General features: G+C 44.0%; 1 protein-coding gene across 1 annotated transcript; it reads right to left on the reverse strand.

Annotated features, from left to right (window-relative positions):
- Positions 1 to 226: 226 nt before the first annotated feature.
- CD83 (CD83 molecule) lies at positions 227 to 12,497 on the reverse strand (the record flags this gene model as incomplete). The annotated part of the gene is given in 7 exon segments (XM_084212695.1): positions 227 to 385; positions 2,106 to 2,209; positions 2,323 to 2,539; positions 6,580 to 6,625; positions 6,627 to 6,628; positions 12,196 to 12,326; positions 12,455 to 12,497. Coding segments are annotated over 7 exon segments (702 nt in total).
- Between the last annotated feature and the right edge of the window lie 6,317 nt (positions 12,498 to 18,814).

An 18,814-nucleotide genomic window follows, 5' to 3' on the forward strand; every position in this document is an offset into this window, starting at 1 on the left:
TTGTGTAGCTGTAAAGGCACTTCTTAGCTGACTAACTCTCAAAAGCTACCGTGGTGCATTAACAGTGCTTGTCGAAGGCTTGTCCAGCACAAGCAGATCACTGACAAGGTACCTGTACTTTCAGGCTGCTCTGAAGAGACCTCATATTATCATTTATTTCCTCTCCATACCACTCAGCCATCCAGCTTGTGTTTACTGATGAGTCCACAGTGCCATCAACGTCAGCTTAGACAGAACTTGAAGTAAGCTCATTTTTGCAAGTGCTGTTGCTGTTTAAATGCTGGAAAGTTGTTATTTCACGTACATTGATGAGGGTAAGCATGTGCTTCATATCTGGTCTGGTTTTTTGATAATTGGGAGACATACTCTCTTTTCTTAGACATGTCTAAAAGACAAAACACAAAGGAAAGCTTAAAACTGAGAATTCCTATGAAAGACAATTTTAAAAAAAGAATTTTGAAGGTTTTCTTTTCCTCTTTGCTAACCCTAGCTCATTACACCTTTCCCATTTGTTTGCCACTGGAAGCACCCAGTATCAATATAAGCTGCTGTTTCTTGCTAAAACAATTAACTTTATAGGACAAAACCCTCAGTCAAAAAAGAACATTTATATTTGATTCACATTTTCATCTCAACAGGCCTTGCATCAAGCTATTGCAAGTGTGCTTCCACCTGCCTTCAGTGCAAGCCAGTGCCTGAAATATTTTCATCAAATTGTCAAAGTAAAGCCCCAGTCCTGCCAACCAGTACTAAAGTGAATGTTGCTGTTGAGTTTAGTGGAGATAAGGCACAATCTTCACTAAAGAAGAGGACAAGGCAACCTGTAAGAACTTAACAGGCATTTTAAATAATGAACCTTGCTTGTGAGATCAGGTCAATATTAAATTTTGATGAAAGCTAGGTCGATATCTGAGACGGGGCCTCACCCAAAAGTAAGATACACGTAATTCCACCGGAGCGATTTTCTTCACTAGACAGCTCTGCTTTTTATAACTGCACCACTAAAACTGGGACTGGCTTTTTGTAAGGGGAGGAGAGATTTCTGTAGAGATCTGAAATCCTTTCAGGACATTGAGAAGAATGTGGGGCATCTGTCTCTTCTGAGTGATATCCTTGCTTTCATGCTTCCATCCTAACAAATTCCTACAAGATTTATCTCATCAAACTTTCGTCTGAATGGCACAAATTACTGACAGAATTGTCAATCTAAAAAAGAGACAGGCATAAATTTAATTGCTCCCTGAAGATGCATGGAAAGCTACATTTAGCACAGCTAATTAGATACACTCTGATCAACAGTTATGATTCATCTGCTGAGGAGCAAAACAAGGAGGCAAGTATGAAACAGGCAGCAAAAGTTAAATCTGACCTCCCAAAATGCTGGGGCTGCTTCTGGTTTGGTTTTTATTACAAGTGCAGCCAGTGATGCACTGTACTGGTACCCAAGATTCCTGCTACCTCTGAGCCAGGTGACTTCACTGCCACTGCACCCAAAGCATAGTTTTTCTTCAGTGGAGTGAGCTTCTCGAGTACCTCCTCTCCCTTCCCTTTCCAGAACTACCATCCAGCAGTAAAGGTATGGATAAACTCCCCAGTGAGATTTTTCTCCATGTATTTTAAAATGTCTGTTCAATAAGAAAGATGCGACTTCAGAAAAATGCTCATCTGAAATGGGGTTGACACCAAGTTACCAGTGTGGAAACAGGCAAAAAGCAGGTGGACTTGGACATGTCCATCATGACACCACACAAAGTAATTCCACAGGTGGGGAAGGGCTCCCAGGGGTCTGTGCCTCCATCTTGGACAAATGCTGCTCCCAGGTACTAAACCAGAAGGCCATTAAACTGATAAGTAGTTTACACAGAGTAAACTGGAAGCAGAAATGAGCAGTGAGGGTGCAGGAAAATATCTGATAGTTTGAGTTAGATCAGAGTTAGATCAGGGCGCAGTTCGGTCTCTTTGGAACTCCATCCTGAGTTTAATCATAAATTAAGTATGGACACCAGCTTCAGACCAGCTGTGCTTAAGCAGTGCTAGCAGAGAAAATGAGTGGAGGTATTTTGGTTGGTATTGATGTTTTGCTTATGAGAAAGAGAATTACTTACACAAGTAAAGAAGATGAGCAGCAAGTAAAAAATCCCAAGGCAAGTCAGCATGAAGAGCTCGCTTTTGTATTTTCTTAGTTTGTCCTCTTCTATTCCAGGGCAACCTAAAATGTAAAGCACAGTACTACATTGCTCTGGTGTTTGTATAATATTTTAAAACTGCTACCTTCCTGACATGCCACGTGGAGCATGGGACAGTCAAAGCTCCCCACTGTACCTGTCACTTTTAACGTGACTGTGCTGCTCAGATTGCGCTCCCCGTTCTGCTCCCCCAAAGCGCACTTGTACGTCCCGCTGTTTCCGCCGGTCGCATTTGTGATCCTCAGTGAAAAGGAGGTGTCATTGGAGAGCTCCAAGGACCCCCCAGCTTCTCGTGGAATACGAGATTCCATATCAAGGACTTCCCATGCTATTCCTTCGCTGTCTCCAGCCATCTGGAAAACACAAATATATTTCTGTTCTTGAGCAACAATGTCATCCTCAGTTTTAGGATAAAGAAAATTTTAAAGCCGGCTTATGGCTGAAAATGCAGAGCCTGAAGAGAGGCAGGAGGGAGCACAAGCACAATCCACTTAATATGCTCATGCTTGCAATCCAAAAGTATATGAGGTTTTGCTTAAATGGACTCTACCTACAAATAGGAATTATGGAACTATTCTGTAATAACTTCTTAAGCTGCCTCACCTGGACAGCAACATGACAGAAGGCAGGGGTAGAGCCTGCTCTCAGTGGCCCTGTGCAGAGGCCCCAGAAGAGTTCAGACCAAGAGACACAGTCCATGGGGATGGAGCAGAGGCAGCAAGAGGCAGCCCTACCCAGGTGCTTAGCGGTGACCCTGGGGACCAGAGGTGCCCAGGAGAGCACAGCAGCAGGCAGGGAAGCTCCACTACCGCCTGTGCTTGCCCTGCCAGCACACCTTCTGCCCTGCAGTGGTGACAACTAAACCTGCTAACCCAGCAAGTGTGCCACTGCACAAGGGCTCTGCCAAGAACGGGCTGGCATCCTCTCAGTGGCTCCACAGCCCAGAGTTCCCTGTGGGAATGCAGCCCTGGAAACTGCACTTTCCTGTGCCAGTTTCTGTGTGGCTGACCCCTGAAACCATGCCACCTCTCTGGAGGAATGGAGGTTTCCCCCTCACCCCGCTTCCCTCCCTTCCTCTCATGACTGGAACCAAAGAACAAAAAATTGCTTTGACTCCTTCAGATTCAGTTGTGTGAAGGTCACAAGCAGGTTCCGGTGCGCTTGGGGAGCATTTGTATGTTGAATTTCTTAATTGTAACCAGAAGAGCTACATTCCTTGGCATTGCTGAGAGGCTGCTGGAGGAATGAAGTGTATTCCCAGAACAGTTCACACTGCAGGGCGATAGGATGCACTGAAAATGACAATTGGCTGGGAACCACAAAGAAGAGAGAAATCACTAAGTTGATTTGAAAGATGGAAGAAGGGTTTGAATTAGCCTGTGTCCATTCCTATTCATCGAAGTTGCTCCCTGGGATTCGAGGCAGCATGCCCTCCATAAAGGTTTCCCAAGTAATGAATTCAATCTTTCTGTGGACCAGCAGAGCCAGAGCCAGCTCATAAGTCCAAGGCTCAGCATTTCAGCCAAATGTAAAACTAATGTAAGCCAAGGCTTTTTATTATTATTATTTTATTTTAATAGACACATTTTTGGGTCATATGTTGGTGCTTACTTTCTATCAGCATAGCTACTGCAGCGGGGTATACCAGTTACACTGTAAGTTATTAAAATTAACACAACTTTCTCATACTGAGGCTAGGAGTATCTGGTTTCCCTTTCATGTATTTGCAGGAGGAAAGCACACTCGAGAGTGTGGAGAGAAGTAAGGGTCTGATACTCCCTTCAACAATGCTATTTTTGTAGCCTAAAATGGTGTAAAACAAGCTGCAAAATGGGGAACTTTTCAGGAACTGAGGAATGAGACTAAAGAACAAAATTTCCTTAATTGTAAAGATTCTTTCTCAGAAAGGTTTTGGGGTTTTCAGTGCATCAACTGAAACACAGAGCAGTAATTTCCTGGGGCTTTCCACACTTTACCCAGAAAGAGGGAAGAATCTTCCCCTTAATCCCCCAGTAAATTTACTTCTCTTTCTGACTACACTCCACCCTAAGCAGCTACAAGACAAGCAGTATGTATGGTGGCTTTCAGGCCCCAGGGACTTCACTGTGCTACAGGGATTTAGGTATTTTCAGGCCTTGCACATTGTCAGAGATGTGGCCAGAGGAATTCCAATACCCAGGCTGGGCTCAGCTCTGGTTACAACTAGGTCAATAGCAGCTAAGTGGATATAGTTGACCTCGCTCAGATCTAATTTTTGCCACTCTCCCTTCCCTTACCACCCCCTTCCTCAGTGAAATTTAAAACTGCCCACAGGGCAATAAAAGGAACCAGCCTGGCTGCCCTTTGCATTGCCCTAAATTTCAGATAGGAGGTCTGAGCTACACACAAAAAATTAGATTTGTTTAGGGATTTTTGGTTTTGTTTTTTCCTTTCATTTACTGGCAGCATAAATAATCGGTGTCCTGGGTGGTAAATGGTGGTGTTATTCTTGTGGCTGAGATCTGGGAATGAGAAAACACTTTGATCTTTCTGTATGCAATTGCAATCAGCACTGCTCCTAAAAGGGAGAACTCAATTAAGTCCATGCATCCCATGCCTGACCGTGCACTCATTCCAAGTGAGATTTTGGGTAAATGATTGAACTTCCCTATTTCATGGGAACAGTGAGGGATAGGATTGATTATTGCCTCCAAAGCTTTTTAAGATGCTTGGCTGCTGTTGCAAGCACAATGATGGTGACCCTGCAGGCGAGACTGTCAGAGTTTTGCCTTAGACATGCTGTGTGTAAGGCAAAGCAGCGTCATGAAACTGCACTAAGGACACGCTTTTCCCCAAAACAAGAAGAAAAAGTTACTTTGTGGCCTAATCTGGCTCCCTCGCTTGCTGTGAAACCACTGGTGACCCCCCAGATGGGGGATGTGAACCTTGAGTTTGGGGAGGCGGAGGAGGAAGGGGTCATGTGTGGGTTTAATTCGGGGTTTGCACGCCTTTCTTCCTCCATTAAATCTCCTCTTCACTGAAGGGCAAGGGCAGGCAAGGCAGGCTGCAGGCGTGCTGTGCACCCAGCAGCATCCCAACATTTTTTAGGCTGCAGAGACATCTGGTGGCATTTTTCCAGCCTCTGCAAGCAGTGCATCCCATCCTACTCAGAGGACGCAGCAACCTTTTCTCTAATGCCTGAACCAAGCCTTTTTCCTCAGCAATCTTATCTCCTGTTATCTTATTAGGAAAAAAACCCAAAAAAACAAAAAAAAAACCCAAAAAACAAAACACCCCCTCCCTTTTGAAATTCTCTACATAGGGAGAAAGCATCTGAGCAAATTTTCAGAGTGGATCCTCATATCCCAGCTGTATAAAAGGAAGTCCATGAGATGTTCAGTAAGGTCATCATTCTGCCTCTTGCTCTATTCCAGATAACCTCTTTCCCACCCCAGACCTAATTAAAATTACAAAAATGCCACTTTGTTAGCCACCTCCTGTGAATTACTTGGCAGACTCTCTCACCGGACAGATCATTTTGCAGCTCAAGCTTCTATGATAAACCAGCTCTAATTCATGCCAAGTGTCCTCCAGGTGATACCACAGCCCAAGGTGAGTGCTGGGGGTTTCACCTAATTAATTCCACACAAGCTTAGCAGGATCAAAGCAAGGACTACCAGAGACAGCAATCCACCTGTGTAGGGACCATATTCTTCTTTAATCAGTGAAAAAAAATCTTTTCCTTTCACGTTTCATTTGTGTTTCATGTCCCTTACACCTCACTGCTGAGCAAACTGCAGCATGCCAGCTTCCCCTGTTCCCACCTCCAAACAGAGGAGAAAAGGAGCATATTCTTGCTCCCATGTTTGCTGCTAATGGCTTTACCAAAATTCAGAAGGTATATGATGACTTGTGTGGGGACAGGTAGAAAATCCTACTAAATCTATTTTCTTAAAAAGGGCCTTGTTAGCATACAATCTGCTGGGGGTTAATTCCTCCAGAATTTTGCTGGGGAACAGGGATTTCCTGGCAAAATAATTCTGCCTATCTGCATAAAATTATCCATTAAGAAAATGAAAAAAAAAAGAAGAAATGTGAGTTTATACTTAATGTCACATACACCACTGTCCTTCAGCAATGTCTGTGGCAGACTTTCAGAAATCACCTGGCAGAATATCTTCAGCAGAGCCTGAGGTGAGGTGATCCTCTGCCTCTGTTCAGTCCCTGCTGAAACACACCCTGGAGTGCTGGGTTCTGTGATGGGCTCCCAGGGCAAGACAGATCTGAGGGAGTCCAGTGAAGGGGCACAAAGATGGATAATGTCTTGGAGAACCTGACATGAGCAGAAGCTGGAAGAGATAGTTCAGCCTGGAAGAGACCAGGCTCAGGATCATCTTATCACTATTGATTCAACCTGATTAACAGAAGGATAAAGAAACTGAAGGTGGATTCTTCTCAGTGGCCTTCAGAGGCAAGAAAAGAGGTAATAGGCACGAGCTGAAATTCAGGAAATTCCACTTAAGCCAAAGAAAACCCCTTTTTTACTGTAGGGGTGGTTGAATGCTGGAATGGGCTGCCCAGAGAGGTGTGGAATTTCCACCCTTTGAGATATTCAGGACTAAACTGGACACAGCCTTGAGGAGACAGCTCTAGTTGCCAGTATTTAGTGAGTTTAATTGAAAATTATTCTAGTTCCCAAAATCTTGGAAACACGTGGTGTAAAGAGGTTGCGATTTGCCCACAGATGTTCTCCAGTCAATTGACTGCCTCCTATTAAGTTTCTCCTCGTCTGGAGCTCTTTGGTAAAAACAGTGGATATTAAAATGGGATATGTTTGATTGAAAGTACAACTGAGCTGATGTATTTCTGACTGTATGATTAATGAGAAATAGGTAGAATAATTAGGCCCCCAGAATTTAAGTGCTCTTCAGCAAATGTTTCTTTTTCAGAGAACTAAAAACAAGGTGGAGGAAGGAGGAGGAATATTTTGCTCAGTTCTAGCTGGCTAGGTTTTAGCTATTGTTTTGAAAACTGCTTCAGCATTACATGGCAGTACCCTAAAAATGGTAATTCACCCATGCTGTAGTGCTTGCCCCCAACTAATCAATTAACATTTAATTTTATCATGAACATGCACAAGTGAGTAGTTCTCACATTAACTCATGTTCTCTGCTCACATTAAATAACTTTACTCATCCAACTTTTCCCACACTAAAGTGGTACACTGTCTTCCAGGTAAATCAAAGTGCCAATATAAACCACTTTTCCCATAAAAGAAAATTTTTATTTCAGCAAAAATTTTTGAGGTCCGAAACTGATGTCAATTTAAAGGTGGAACATATTAACATCAGGTTACTTTCTAGTGAGGGTGAGATAATTGTAAAAATGGTTTTGTTTAAAATCATACCAGGCATAATGGCCAAGTTGAAATTTCTGACTGTTCTAAAGAGCTAAAAATCTACATAAGGCCAGAAGGAATTTATTTTCTGAAGCAAAATATGTAGAATTCTGGCAATGCCCAATAGCCAACATATAATGAAACACAACTGAGCTGAAACTGCTTAATAGGTGTATTTTTCAGCACAAAAAAATGCTTCTACATTTGATTAGTGCTAATGGTGCATCCATATGGTTCCTATACAGTGTCATGTAGAGATACCAAAGTTAAATTTGAAAATAACAGATATAAATTGTGGGCACATGTGAGTGAACTCTGGGTGTGCTGTGAAAAAAGGGGTGGGGGGTTGGGGGGGGAGCAGAGGGGAGATGAGGAAAGAAAATCCAAAACCCAACCCCAAAACAACAGTGAAGGAACTATGTGTGACACATGAGCCAGCTGGAAAAGCCCTTTGACTCACTCACACAGACTAAACAACTAAACTATTGTTTAGTTGATTTGGCTTGGTTTGATTTTTTTTTTTTTTTTTCAGCTATGGGCATCCAGCCTTAGCTCATGTCAGACAAAAGAATTGTTTTGGTCATGAAATCATTTCCACTGGTCCCTTCCTGTCTAAATCATTAATGTGATGAAGCTACTTGGGGATGAATAGATGTCTGAGAAGCATTGGACTGCATTTCTTTGCGTAGGTTAGAAATTCAGCTGAAGTAATTTAGCAAATATTTACCTATGCTATCACAGCTATGCACTTTTAGCAAAAGCAGTTTCCTTTGAAGGAAGGTGCAGTCAATATTATATGTCTAAACTGTTTATTCTTATTTTGTAATAAGACTTCCCGCTCTTATTCTGCCACAATTTTGTATTTTTCAAGGAAGTGCTATAAAGTTAACAGATTTCTCTCCACTGAAGCACAGCTTTCTTTCCTCTTCCTCAAGGCTTATCTTAGATTAAGACTCTTCTGGATTTCACATGAAGAAAACAGTGTAATATCTACTGGGACTTCATTTGTGTGTGTTTAAACTTGATTTTCAAACTGGATATAAAGTGATAATTATGAGGGTCTATGAAGTGGTTCTCATTTTCAATGTACTTCACAAAGAGAAACTGTTCAGTTTTCAATAGCCCTACGAGGCAGAAAGGTAAGTAAAATTTCATTACTCAGACTCTTGTCTAGTAGGTGGGCTGTAGAGATTCAAACCAGCATTTCCACAGACAATTCCCAGTGCTTGGGTGCTTAGGCAAAAAAGACCTAGTTTCCAGTTCTCAGCTGGCAAACTTCCACGCTGCTCATATATGGGTTTATGGCATGCAGGCTGCCCAGCACTCCTAAAAACATACCACTCTTTAAGACTATCATAATTAGGAATTCTTTTCCATGGCCTCATATTGAATGGAAGGAGACCTGCACCAGGCTGGAAGAGGACTTGGTGCTCCACCTTGTCCCCAGTGTGTTCAGCTAGCCTACTTCATATATTTTTAAGTAAAAATCATTTTGTCTGAGCTGACTGACTGTGGTCCTGATTCTGCACAGATCTACTTACACAGGTGACTTCCTGCATGAAGATAATTATCTCCAATAATCCTTCATGCACAGCAGGTCAAACACATCCATGCCTTTTTTTTTTTTGCAGTATGAGACATCAGCAAGAGCAAAGGAATTGAATGCAAGCCTTTTTTTTCACCCAGTTGGATTTTGACACCAGAATATTAACTCCATTATAAAATTACTTTTCTATACAGCAAATACTTTTAAATTACAACTTTTAGGGGTTTTTTTTAGCAGATTGTAACAAACTGGCCCTTATTTGGTCTGAGCACACAGAGGTGCTCGTGGGAGGGAGTGGTTTGCTCACAGAACATTAACCCTGTGCAAACAGCTGCACAAGCAGCACCATAACATTGCCACCTTCATTTTTTTTTAAAGCAGCAGAAGCAAAGGTTAATTGCTTGCATTTACTTCACAGTTCAAAGTGACCTCATACAAAAGATTTCACCTAACAGCTGCTTGAACTTTACAGCCTGAAATTTCATACAATTTGTTGGAATTACCTTTTAATTAGTCCTTTGAGGTTATATGTGGTGTTTATTGATTAATCCTTCAGTAGTTGTTTTTAAATAACAGAGTAATTACCTGTGTTGGGTAGCCCAGTCACACTCCACCATTCCCTCACCCTCCTTTTGCAGTGTTGAGTGGGGACAGCAGCACAGAGCCAGAGTGTAGAGAGGGGAGGAGAAAGATCTTCAAGCTGCTGCCTATTTAGCCAGCCCCATAAGCAGAGGGATTGCTTGCTCAGCACAGCACACTGAGCCTAGATTGCCTTTCCCCATGGAGAGTCAGGCTCCTTAGGTTTGGCGCGCTGCTTTTCCTAATATGGCTGTGGCTGTGGCTTGGGCTGGCGTCGCCGCCTGCCTGTCCCCACTTCCCACCTCTCTCATGGGACAGGCACACAGCAGACTGCCATCAGCACATGGTTGGTGCCATCGGCCCCTGAGGACTGTGGCAAGAGCTGACAACAGCCAGACTTTAGTTACTTTTTGTGTCAGGAGAGAAAATAAGTGCGAGGTTTTGTCATGCTGGACCCTGGAAAACCAGTCTTTTCCTGAGCAAAGCAGTTGAAGCAGGAAGAGCAAGGAGACGATGGAGGGAGTGAGGGTTATAGGGACAGGGCAGAGGACAGGCAGTGGCAGTCTAGACTGTGGCAGCATGACTGCTGCAAGGGCAAGCAGCACCAGAGAGGGTCCTCACAAAAGGCATCATCAAATACCACCCTCCTGTGCGTGTGCAATCATTTTGTGCCCAGGTAGAACTGCAAAGAGCTACAAGGCAACACAAAATTGGGTTTATAGGCTTTCCTTATACTTCTTCATCAGGGAATGGCTTTTGGCTGCTGTTTGCTGCTTGGCCCTCCCAGCTCCCACTGAACTTGGAGAAGCACATGCTTCTGGAGTATCCCCACACTTCAGCCTGTTTTTGTTTTTGTTGACTTCCAACACTGCTATGGGGGAGTCTATTCTGGGGTCCACTCAGCCTCTCTGTTTATTCCTCCCGACCCCCTACCACTTCTCCTCAACTCTTCCAGGTCCACCAGACGGCATGGTTTGCCTTCCATGAGCTCTCTGCCCTTCCCAGACGCTGGGAGAAAGGGAGCCTTCAATAACTAGCACATATCTGGATGGAAAATATAGATCCTTATCCAATTTTTGAGGCAGAAAACAAAAAAGAATAAGTTGACTCATATTCCAAATCCCATAGTAAAATTCAACCAAAAGCGTTATCATCTCCTCTCTGTTTACCACCTGTGCTTTGTTCAACAGTTTGGAAGAAGATGCTGCTCTTGGTGGGTTGGCAGATATTCCCAACAGCTCTTGTGAGGTGCAGTTGTCATCTGGTCTGTAGGCAGATGCTCACTGTTGTACCAGCAATGAAAATCAGATGCATGGCAAGTTTCAACCTCAGAAGCTGTATCTAATGGCAAGCACTGTTTGTTGGTTTACTGTAGGAAATGAGTTTAAAACTGTCCCTGACCAAACTGCTGAGAAGCCAAGGCTGTGGCTTTAGGTTCCGGCAGAGATAAATTAACGGTTTTCAACACCCATAAATAAGGTTTTTTTCCCCTCTTCCTTTCCATTGCTCTACCATCACATGGGAAAGTAATTCAACTCTGTAACCCACAAAATGTTTATTTACAGTTTGATTTTCCACTATAATAACAATCAACAGAGCGTTGACTTAACAGGTAACAAGAGGACCACCAGGAGTGGCCCATGATAAGAAGCAGGAGTGTCTGGCTGGGAGTGGGGAATGGAGGAGAACAAAACCTTCCCTTTTTCCCATTAATTTGGCTCACACCATAAGCTGAAGTTCTGCACTGAGGTGCAAAATTATGGTGCTGTACAGTCAACAGCCACCTCTTCCACCACTGGGCAATTCTACCTCTCTTAGAAATTTCATCTTGGTAATGTTGAGTGGGACTTTTCTGCCCATTAGCTGATTGATTCCTGTAACCCCACCCGTACACAGGTGGTCAGCAGGGCTCTCCTGCTCTGGAGAGAGAAACTCTGAATCAGAGCAGTCAAGATGCGATTTTTACTTCACGACTGCAAAGAGATAGCTCAGGATTTCTAGCTCTTCGTCTGCCTTCTGCTCATACTCTGCCCTTATGCCCACCCCACTAGTCAAATCTTCCTAAAGAATAGCAAGTATTTTTTCAGTTCTTCTATTTCAAAGGAAAAAATCATCATCTGTTTTCAGGGGATTAAACAAGAGCAACATCATTGATGTTGCGAGGCTTAAATACCAGTTTTTTGCTTTGAAGAAAATCCTGGAAGACTCCTCTTTGGAGTAGTATTTGGCAGGTTGTACATGGGGCATCACCTGAATTTTGATCCACAGAAGCCAGCAATAATTAGAAAGAAAAGCAGGCCAAGAGCAATTCAGGGAATCATGCTCAAATAGCCTATATCTCCAATGACACAGAAAAGGCCTGTTCCAATGGTCAACTCAAAGATTTGCTCTCTGCTGCACTAATGGGAGGAATCCTCTGCAGAAAACAACTCATTTTGTACAAGACAAGCCAGTATCAGGTAGGAAAGCAAAGCAGATTGCCCAAATAACTTAGACTTTTTTCTTACTTTATACCAAGACGCTGTCTGGTAGGAGATTGAGGAGTCCTGAAGAGCTTTACAGGGCAGCACCACGTCCTCAGCACACCTCACAGCAACATCTGGGATCATCACAGAAGTCCCACGGATCAAGCACCAAACTGCAAAGCACAGATACACATCACCTTTAAAAGAGATTGCTTACACAATCCTTCCTGCCTCCCCAAAAAATATCACCACAAAACAAACATGAAAGACCAGAAGGAAAATTGCAGGGCTGCCCACTTACCATTGCACAGGACGAGGAGCAGAGCACAGACTCCCAAAGACATGGCTTTTACTGCTTCAGATGACAGAGCAGCAGCAGCATGCCCCTCTGCAGGACGGACTGTGAGAGCAAAGTGAGGCTGGGACTGCTTCTAGAGGGATATTTCTGAAGGCAGACTGGGGAATCCCCCAGACTTATCTCGAGGATTTCGTCATAGGGAAAATCCCTACATGTATGAACCAAGGCTCCTCCCCTTAAATCGGTGAGGTCACTCCCATTTCTGCCAGCATTTGCTGTGGTAGCGACTCATCTCCCTTTTTTCACTCTTTCTCCCCCTCTGTGCTGATCTGAGCAGAGTTAGGTTTGAGCGAGGGGCGCCGTGGGTTGGTGTGAAGGCCATCAAAGCCAGCACTCAGTGAATCTCTCTTGAGTGACAAAATGTCAGGGGAAAGGGCTTGCTAGCTCAAAATCCCCCCTCAGCCTCCTCTCTGCTGTTCTAACAGCACAGTGCCTGTGCAAAGGTTGGCCTTATGGTGTGACATTTCTGAAACCACATTTAAGACCTCAGGTCACAGCAACATGGAAACACTGACTTGGGGCTAAGGGCGAAACAGGAATTATCAGTATGGTTGAGCCAAACAAACTGTATTTCAGTAGTGTTACACATTTAACTCTGCAGGTTGGCAGACGTGAGGTAGAACATTATCTCTTCTTAGCATATTTTGTTATTTTCAAGACCAAAAAAAGGCATCTGGAGTGACATAACTTTGCAAATTATATGCTGGAAAATTTCATCGTGGAAAAAGTCAAGGCAGCTCCCAGAAGAGGAACCATTTGGACATCCCCTCCAGATATCTGGAGGGGGGAGGGGAAATCCTTTCCCTGTGATCTGTGAGAGCTGTTTACCCCTTGAGAATTCTTGAGGAAGTCCAAGGTTGATTACAGAAGCATTTACAAATCCTGAAACTGAAAGTTGCTGATGTTATTTTTGGAAACCGCTTGTGGCTGCTGTCTTTAGGCTACTGAGATCATGATGGAGAGAAGCTGTTTAGGAGGCGGGGGGGGGTTAAGACTTGATGGGTGGAGAATGTCTGGTCAGCCCCTTTTGAAAACCAGGGTTCTGGAAGCCACTCCGTTCTGGGCATCCTAAATCCAAATCACCTCTAGAAAACTTTGTGAGGAGAAGTCAGTTTGACAAGTCCTCACCATGCTAAAGTCCTACTCAGATGAGTAAATGCTGTGGGTGGGTAACACTTTTGGAAACTCCAGTCTGTTCTGTGAAGAAAGTCAAACAGCAATTTCACGGGGGGCCTCACTGTTGAAATAGCCCACTTATTTTTAAAGCTTTTTGCTTCTGTCTTCATTGATAATAACGGTAAATATAACAGGCTCTTTATTTTTCTCTTTAAGTTTTCTGGTTTCAAGGACCAGGACCTCAATCAATTACTTAGAAAGTACAAGTGAAATATAAAACCCAGTGGATCTCTTGAGAGTGAGAGAAAATCACTTTTTCCTGTGTGAAATAATAGAGTCTTGAGAAGATAGAAGGGGGGAGGTCTGCTGAAGGAAATCTTGAAGGAAATCTTAGAGAGAAGAGGGCTCCAGTTAATATATTTCACATCTGTTCTTCACTAAAATGATGACTTTTCTGCCCCCACGAGTCAGTCACACATCAAGCCCATCTCCAAGAAGGGCACTCAGCTTTCACCCAAGGGCCTCTTTCTGTGAGTCCTGCAGAGCTTTGTGTTTACCCTTCATAAACCCATCAAGAGCCACAACCTTTCTCTGTCTCCCTTTTCATCATGAGGAAACCCCCATGGGCAAACCACAGCGCGCTCCTGCCCCTGCTGTGAGTCAGTCCTTGCCCTGGTGGCCTGGCCAGCAGCAGCCAGGGTGGCTGTGGCCAGCCCCAGGCTGGGGTCACAAGTTTGCCCGCACAGAAGTGCGATGAAGGCGAGAGGAGAGGGCCAGGCTTCAGCTCTGGGAAATGTACATGCCACACACACGCTTGCCAAGGTGATGTTGAACAACATTCTTCCTCGGTTAGTTAAAATACTGGACTCTTAAAAACACACATGGGTTTTCCCTCCAGGACAGGCATAACTTCAAGCAAAACAGCCCTTTTCCTCCAGAAGTATTTGCAAGCTCAGCTGCTGTTCCAGGGCACGCTGCGTGAAGCAGGAGAGCAAGATATAAAAAACAAAAGCTGAAACTCCCTTTGCTAGGGAAGGAGAAACAATTTGGTTTCTAAATTTTCCCTGGCAGGGATTTTTTTCTTTAGGGAAACTTTGAACTGGGCTGTACTTTCCATCCTAACTTTTAATATCCTTTCTATGGTTTCAAAGATCAAGCCTATTGTCTCCAGAGCCCTGGAACCTGCTTTGAGTTTCACTGAGCAGTGGCAGCGGTGGGAGCTTTGCGGCAGGGGTCGGGGTGTGGGAGTGAGGAGGGAGTGATTGCCTGTCAGCCTTCTCCACGAGAAACACATCCACACCTTGGAGGGCCCCCAGCAACTGCAGGAGCTGCGCAGTACCGGGAACAAGTGGAAGTTTATCATCAAATGCCCTGTTCTGCAGACCCAGCAAGCCCTGCCTTTGTGCAGTGTGTGCTGTTGCCTTCAGCTCTCCTTCCCTGCCTGCACCACCCAGCACAGCAGCCGGGAGCCCTTGATCCCGCTGAGGAGGGAGCAGCATCTGCTCTGCCGGGCGCAGAGCCCCACACGTGCTGACTGACATTAGCAAGCAGTGTGTAAAAGTGCTGCCTTCTGCCCACCTTTCCCTCAGCAAGGGCGCTCATTTGGATCCTCATCTTTGACCCAGCTGCTGATTTTCCTGACTTTCATAGGCACTTAATTCTCTTTGAGCCTCGATCCCTCTGTCAGTTTGATAGAAAGCAGGTTTGGAACATACTGGCTGATAGACAGCCAGATGGCACGATCACAGAAATTTCATTCTCTGTGGGAAATGAGGCTAGAAGCACAAGGATGTGGGATGGATTCATAGGATAAGGTTAAAAAGTCAAGACTGTATATTTTTTTCAGTGTTGATAGAGCCTTGGAAATGCTGCTCATGGAATCGTATCCCCCTTGAACCAGGTAGGTACTACATCCCTCATCCCTAGTATAGCAGAGTTTTCCTGATTTCTCACTCCAGTGTGTGGCTGCAAAAGATAAAAGAATGCTTATTTCATGTGTTTTCTCCTAGGTGCTTCATCAGGAAGTGCAGCATTTACGAGAACCCAGAAGCTTAGGTCTCTACAAGGAACACGGAGCTCTCCACAATGAAGGTTTAAAGGTTAAGACAAAGGTGTCAAAACAGCATTTAGCATTTTTCTCAAGGCACAGATTTTTCTGTATTTGGGATATGATTATCAAATATCATTTGTTCCACCTCATTTAAGCTCCTGCTGTGAATAAGGTCCATCCCCGTGCTTCATGGCTGTTGTAAAGTCTCTGGTGAAGGGGGTTGTTTATTTATTATTATTAATCTCCTGTGCAGAGGAGATTGTCTGCTTCACTTCAGTTAGCAAAACTGGAAGCCTTTTGCTATATGTTTTAGCAGACAACTGTTTTTTAAATAATATACTGTGTGTAACATTGCAATGTCAGCTAAGGAACAGTGACAGAAGAATCCACAGCCACAAAAGCAGAGCAGTCATGTATTTTTAGGGGCCCAGCAGAGCTGCAGCCACAGCATTTATTTTCCTGTCATGCCTTGATCTTGACACTCTCCACACCAGCAAGTAAAAGCAACTGAGACTTCCCAGGCTGCAGCTAATGAGAGGCACGTAGATTACTCACAAAGTGGAGTGAGGAAAGTTTAAGGACAAGTTCTCTTCTCTGCCCCTTTATGGCAGATGTTGGGTCAGGGACTGCCTTTGCTATTTAAACAGTAATGATCCAGCAATACTGAGAAACCAAAACACTGGAACTGTGACCTGGTGGGGAGCACAGAGCTTCGTACTGCAGACTGTGTGCTGCTGCCAGCTCAATAAATAACACCCAATTAATTACACACAAACAGGCAGTCCTCTGAAATGCCTGGACTTTGGAGTGAGCCTTTTGAGATGTGCCAGCCCTGTTTCTCAAAGCAGGAATTAAGCATACTCAAGTAGAAATTGAAGGGCGACCGAAAGAACAGATCCAAAATGGAGGCATCCAAAATCAGAAACCTCTTTAGACAGTGTTGACCTGGGAATTTAGGAATTACCTTTAGGCAAGAAGGGAGCAAGAGATTATCACAAATCTGTACACACAACTGTAAGAATTAGGATAAGGCTGTTCTGAAGCTGCACCTAGTACAGCAGCTTTGCTGTTTGCAGCAGCAGGCAGTGAGCTGTGAGGTAGCCAAGCAGCCCAAGGTGCTGTATTCAAACTTCAGTATCCACTGGAGATACACATCAAAATCTCATTTTTAACAGGGCCCTGGATCCTCTTTTTTCATCAGTTTGGTAGATGGTGCTTGTCTCACCAGGCCTGGGGACATCTTGGAGAGAAATCTTTGCAGATTTCAGTGTAGTTCTGCACTGCTTGTCCTACATGTGGGGTCATCCCTGCTGCCTTCTCCAGAAGGTAAAGAGCAGATTATTGCTCCTGACATTTCTGCTCATTCTGCAACAGTAGTCCCTGCATTGTAGAGGTCCTTCTTGGATCTTGCATCTCCTTGCTACACCCAGCTGGGCATTGTTTTACTAGAGGTCTAAAGTTCTGTGTGTCTGCCCCCAAATCATGCTGTGGAAATGTTTACCCCTCCTGGAGCTCCTCTCTCTATTCTCTTGCCTGTACAACTTCCCTAGACACATTCTATGGGACCTCTTACACTGGAAGAAGTTAGGGATCCCAGTAGGCCACCTTGAACTCCTAGCTGATTCCATGGCCCACAGGGAATGCAAGTCAAGAGCTGCTCCTGGGAGCAGCCTTTGCTGACAGCAATCCTCACAGGATGCCCTGACCATTGTGTGCCATCCAGGGACCCAGCCATGGACACACACCAACTGTGCCAAGCTGTGGCCCCTCTCCTGGCATCTTCCAGACTTCTTGTTTGGCTTTTTTTTAATTCCCCATCTGTGGTCCCACTGAGTCATGGGATTTCCTGATCAACTTCCCCCACCATCCCCAGCAGAAGAAAGAGGAAGCCTCGTGAAGAGTGCTGGTGACCGTGGTGCCTATATCCATTCCCTTTTCCTCTGAAGTCTGCCAGCACAGCATCAGTGACAGCTGTCCACTGGCTCCTCGGGTGCCTTCAGGGTGGGGTGCATCCTCCTCTGGTTCCCTATCTGTACATTCCTGACCTTTTGATATTGATCTGCCTTTCTTCCCTCCTTTGCTGTCTCTCATGATCATTTGGCTTTCTCCAGGCCTTTCGAAGAGCATGAGACGAGTGCAGACATTTACTGACACCTCAGCAGAATACTTCTCTAGCCTAAAATGAGTTAAGGCAACTCGCCCCTACTATGGTTAATAACTTTGTGTCTTCACCAAGTTGCCTTCTCACCATATGCCCTCTTTTCCAGTTCATTTATAAATAGGTTAAACAGCACGAGCCCAAGAACAAAACCCCCTTGAGCATCACTAGAGACCTCCCTCAAATGTGGATGATGGCCATTTACCCTCCTTTTTTAATAGGTTATTCAAGTAAAGGCTTTTTCTGTTGTCCCATGGTACCTTAATTTCTTTCAGACTCCTTACTGATGGACCTTTATATCTTCAGAAATTGTTGCTGGGTTTCTATATGGATGACCTTGTTGTGGTTTTCATTTAACTTGCCAGAGTTTATGATCCTTTCTAATTTCTGTTCTTGGACACAACTTCTATTTTGTGAAGGAAGTCTTCTGCTTCTAATAAGGTCCTTTATTCTGCTGTTAACTGTCAGCTTTTCTTTTCCAAAGTCTTTGTCCATACACAGAGGAGAGAAAAAATGTATTCCTACACACTATGTTTAAATAGACACCGGGCAAACTTTTAGCCTTTAGGCATCCATTTTAGCTTATTTTTAATAATGTTCCTTATTCTTACATAATTCTATTGCAGTCTGGGCTTTTTTGTTGTTGTTGTTGTTTTTTGGGTTTTTTGGGGGGGGGTTGTTGGTTTTTTTTTTGTTGTTGTTGTTGTTTTGTTTTGTTTTGTTTTGTTTTGTTTTGTTCCCCAAGTATGTCGAGCAGGAGCATTTTGAACCATGCTCTGCATGTTGCTCTGGGCTAATATAAAAAGTTCCTTCTTCTTTTGTATGCTCTTTCATGCAGAAACAATATTTTCATTTTATGCAGCATCAATCCCCTGTGTGACATTTATCCAATATACAAGTAGGAAATTGATACCTGCTGCTATTGTTGCATTTCTTGCTCTGTCAGCAACTCCGATATCCCTCAGTATGTAATAGATAC

This window comes from Fringilla coelebs (genome assembly GCF_963513975.1).
Source record: "Fringilla coelebs genome assembly, chromosome: 1".
Taxonomy (NCBI): Eukaryota; Metazoa; Chordata; class Aves; order Passeriformes; family Fringillidae; genus Fringilla; species Fringilla coelebs.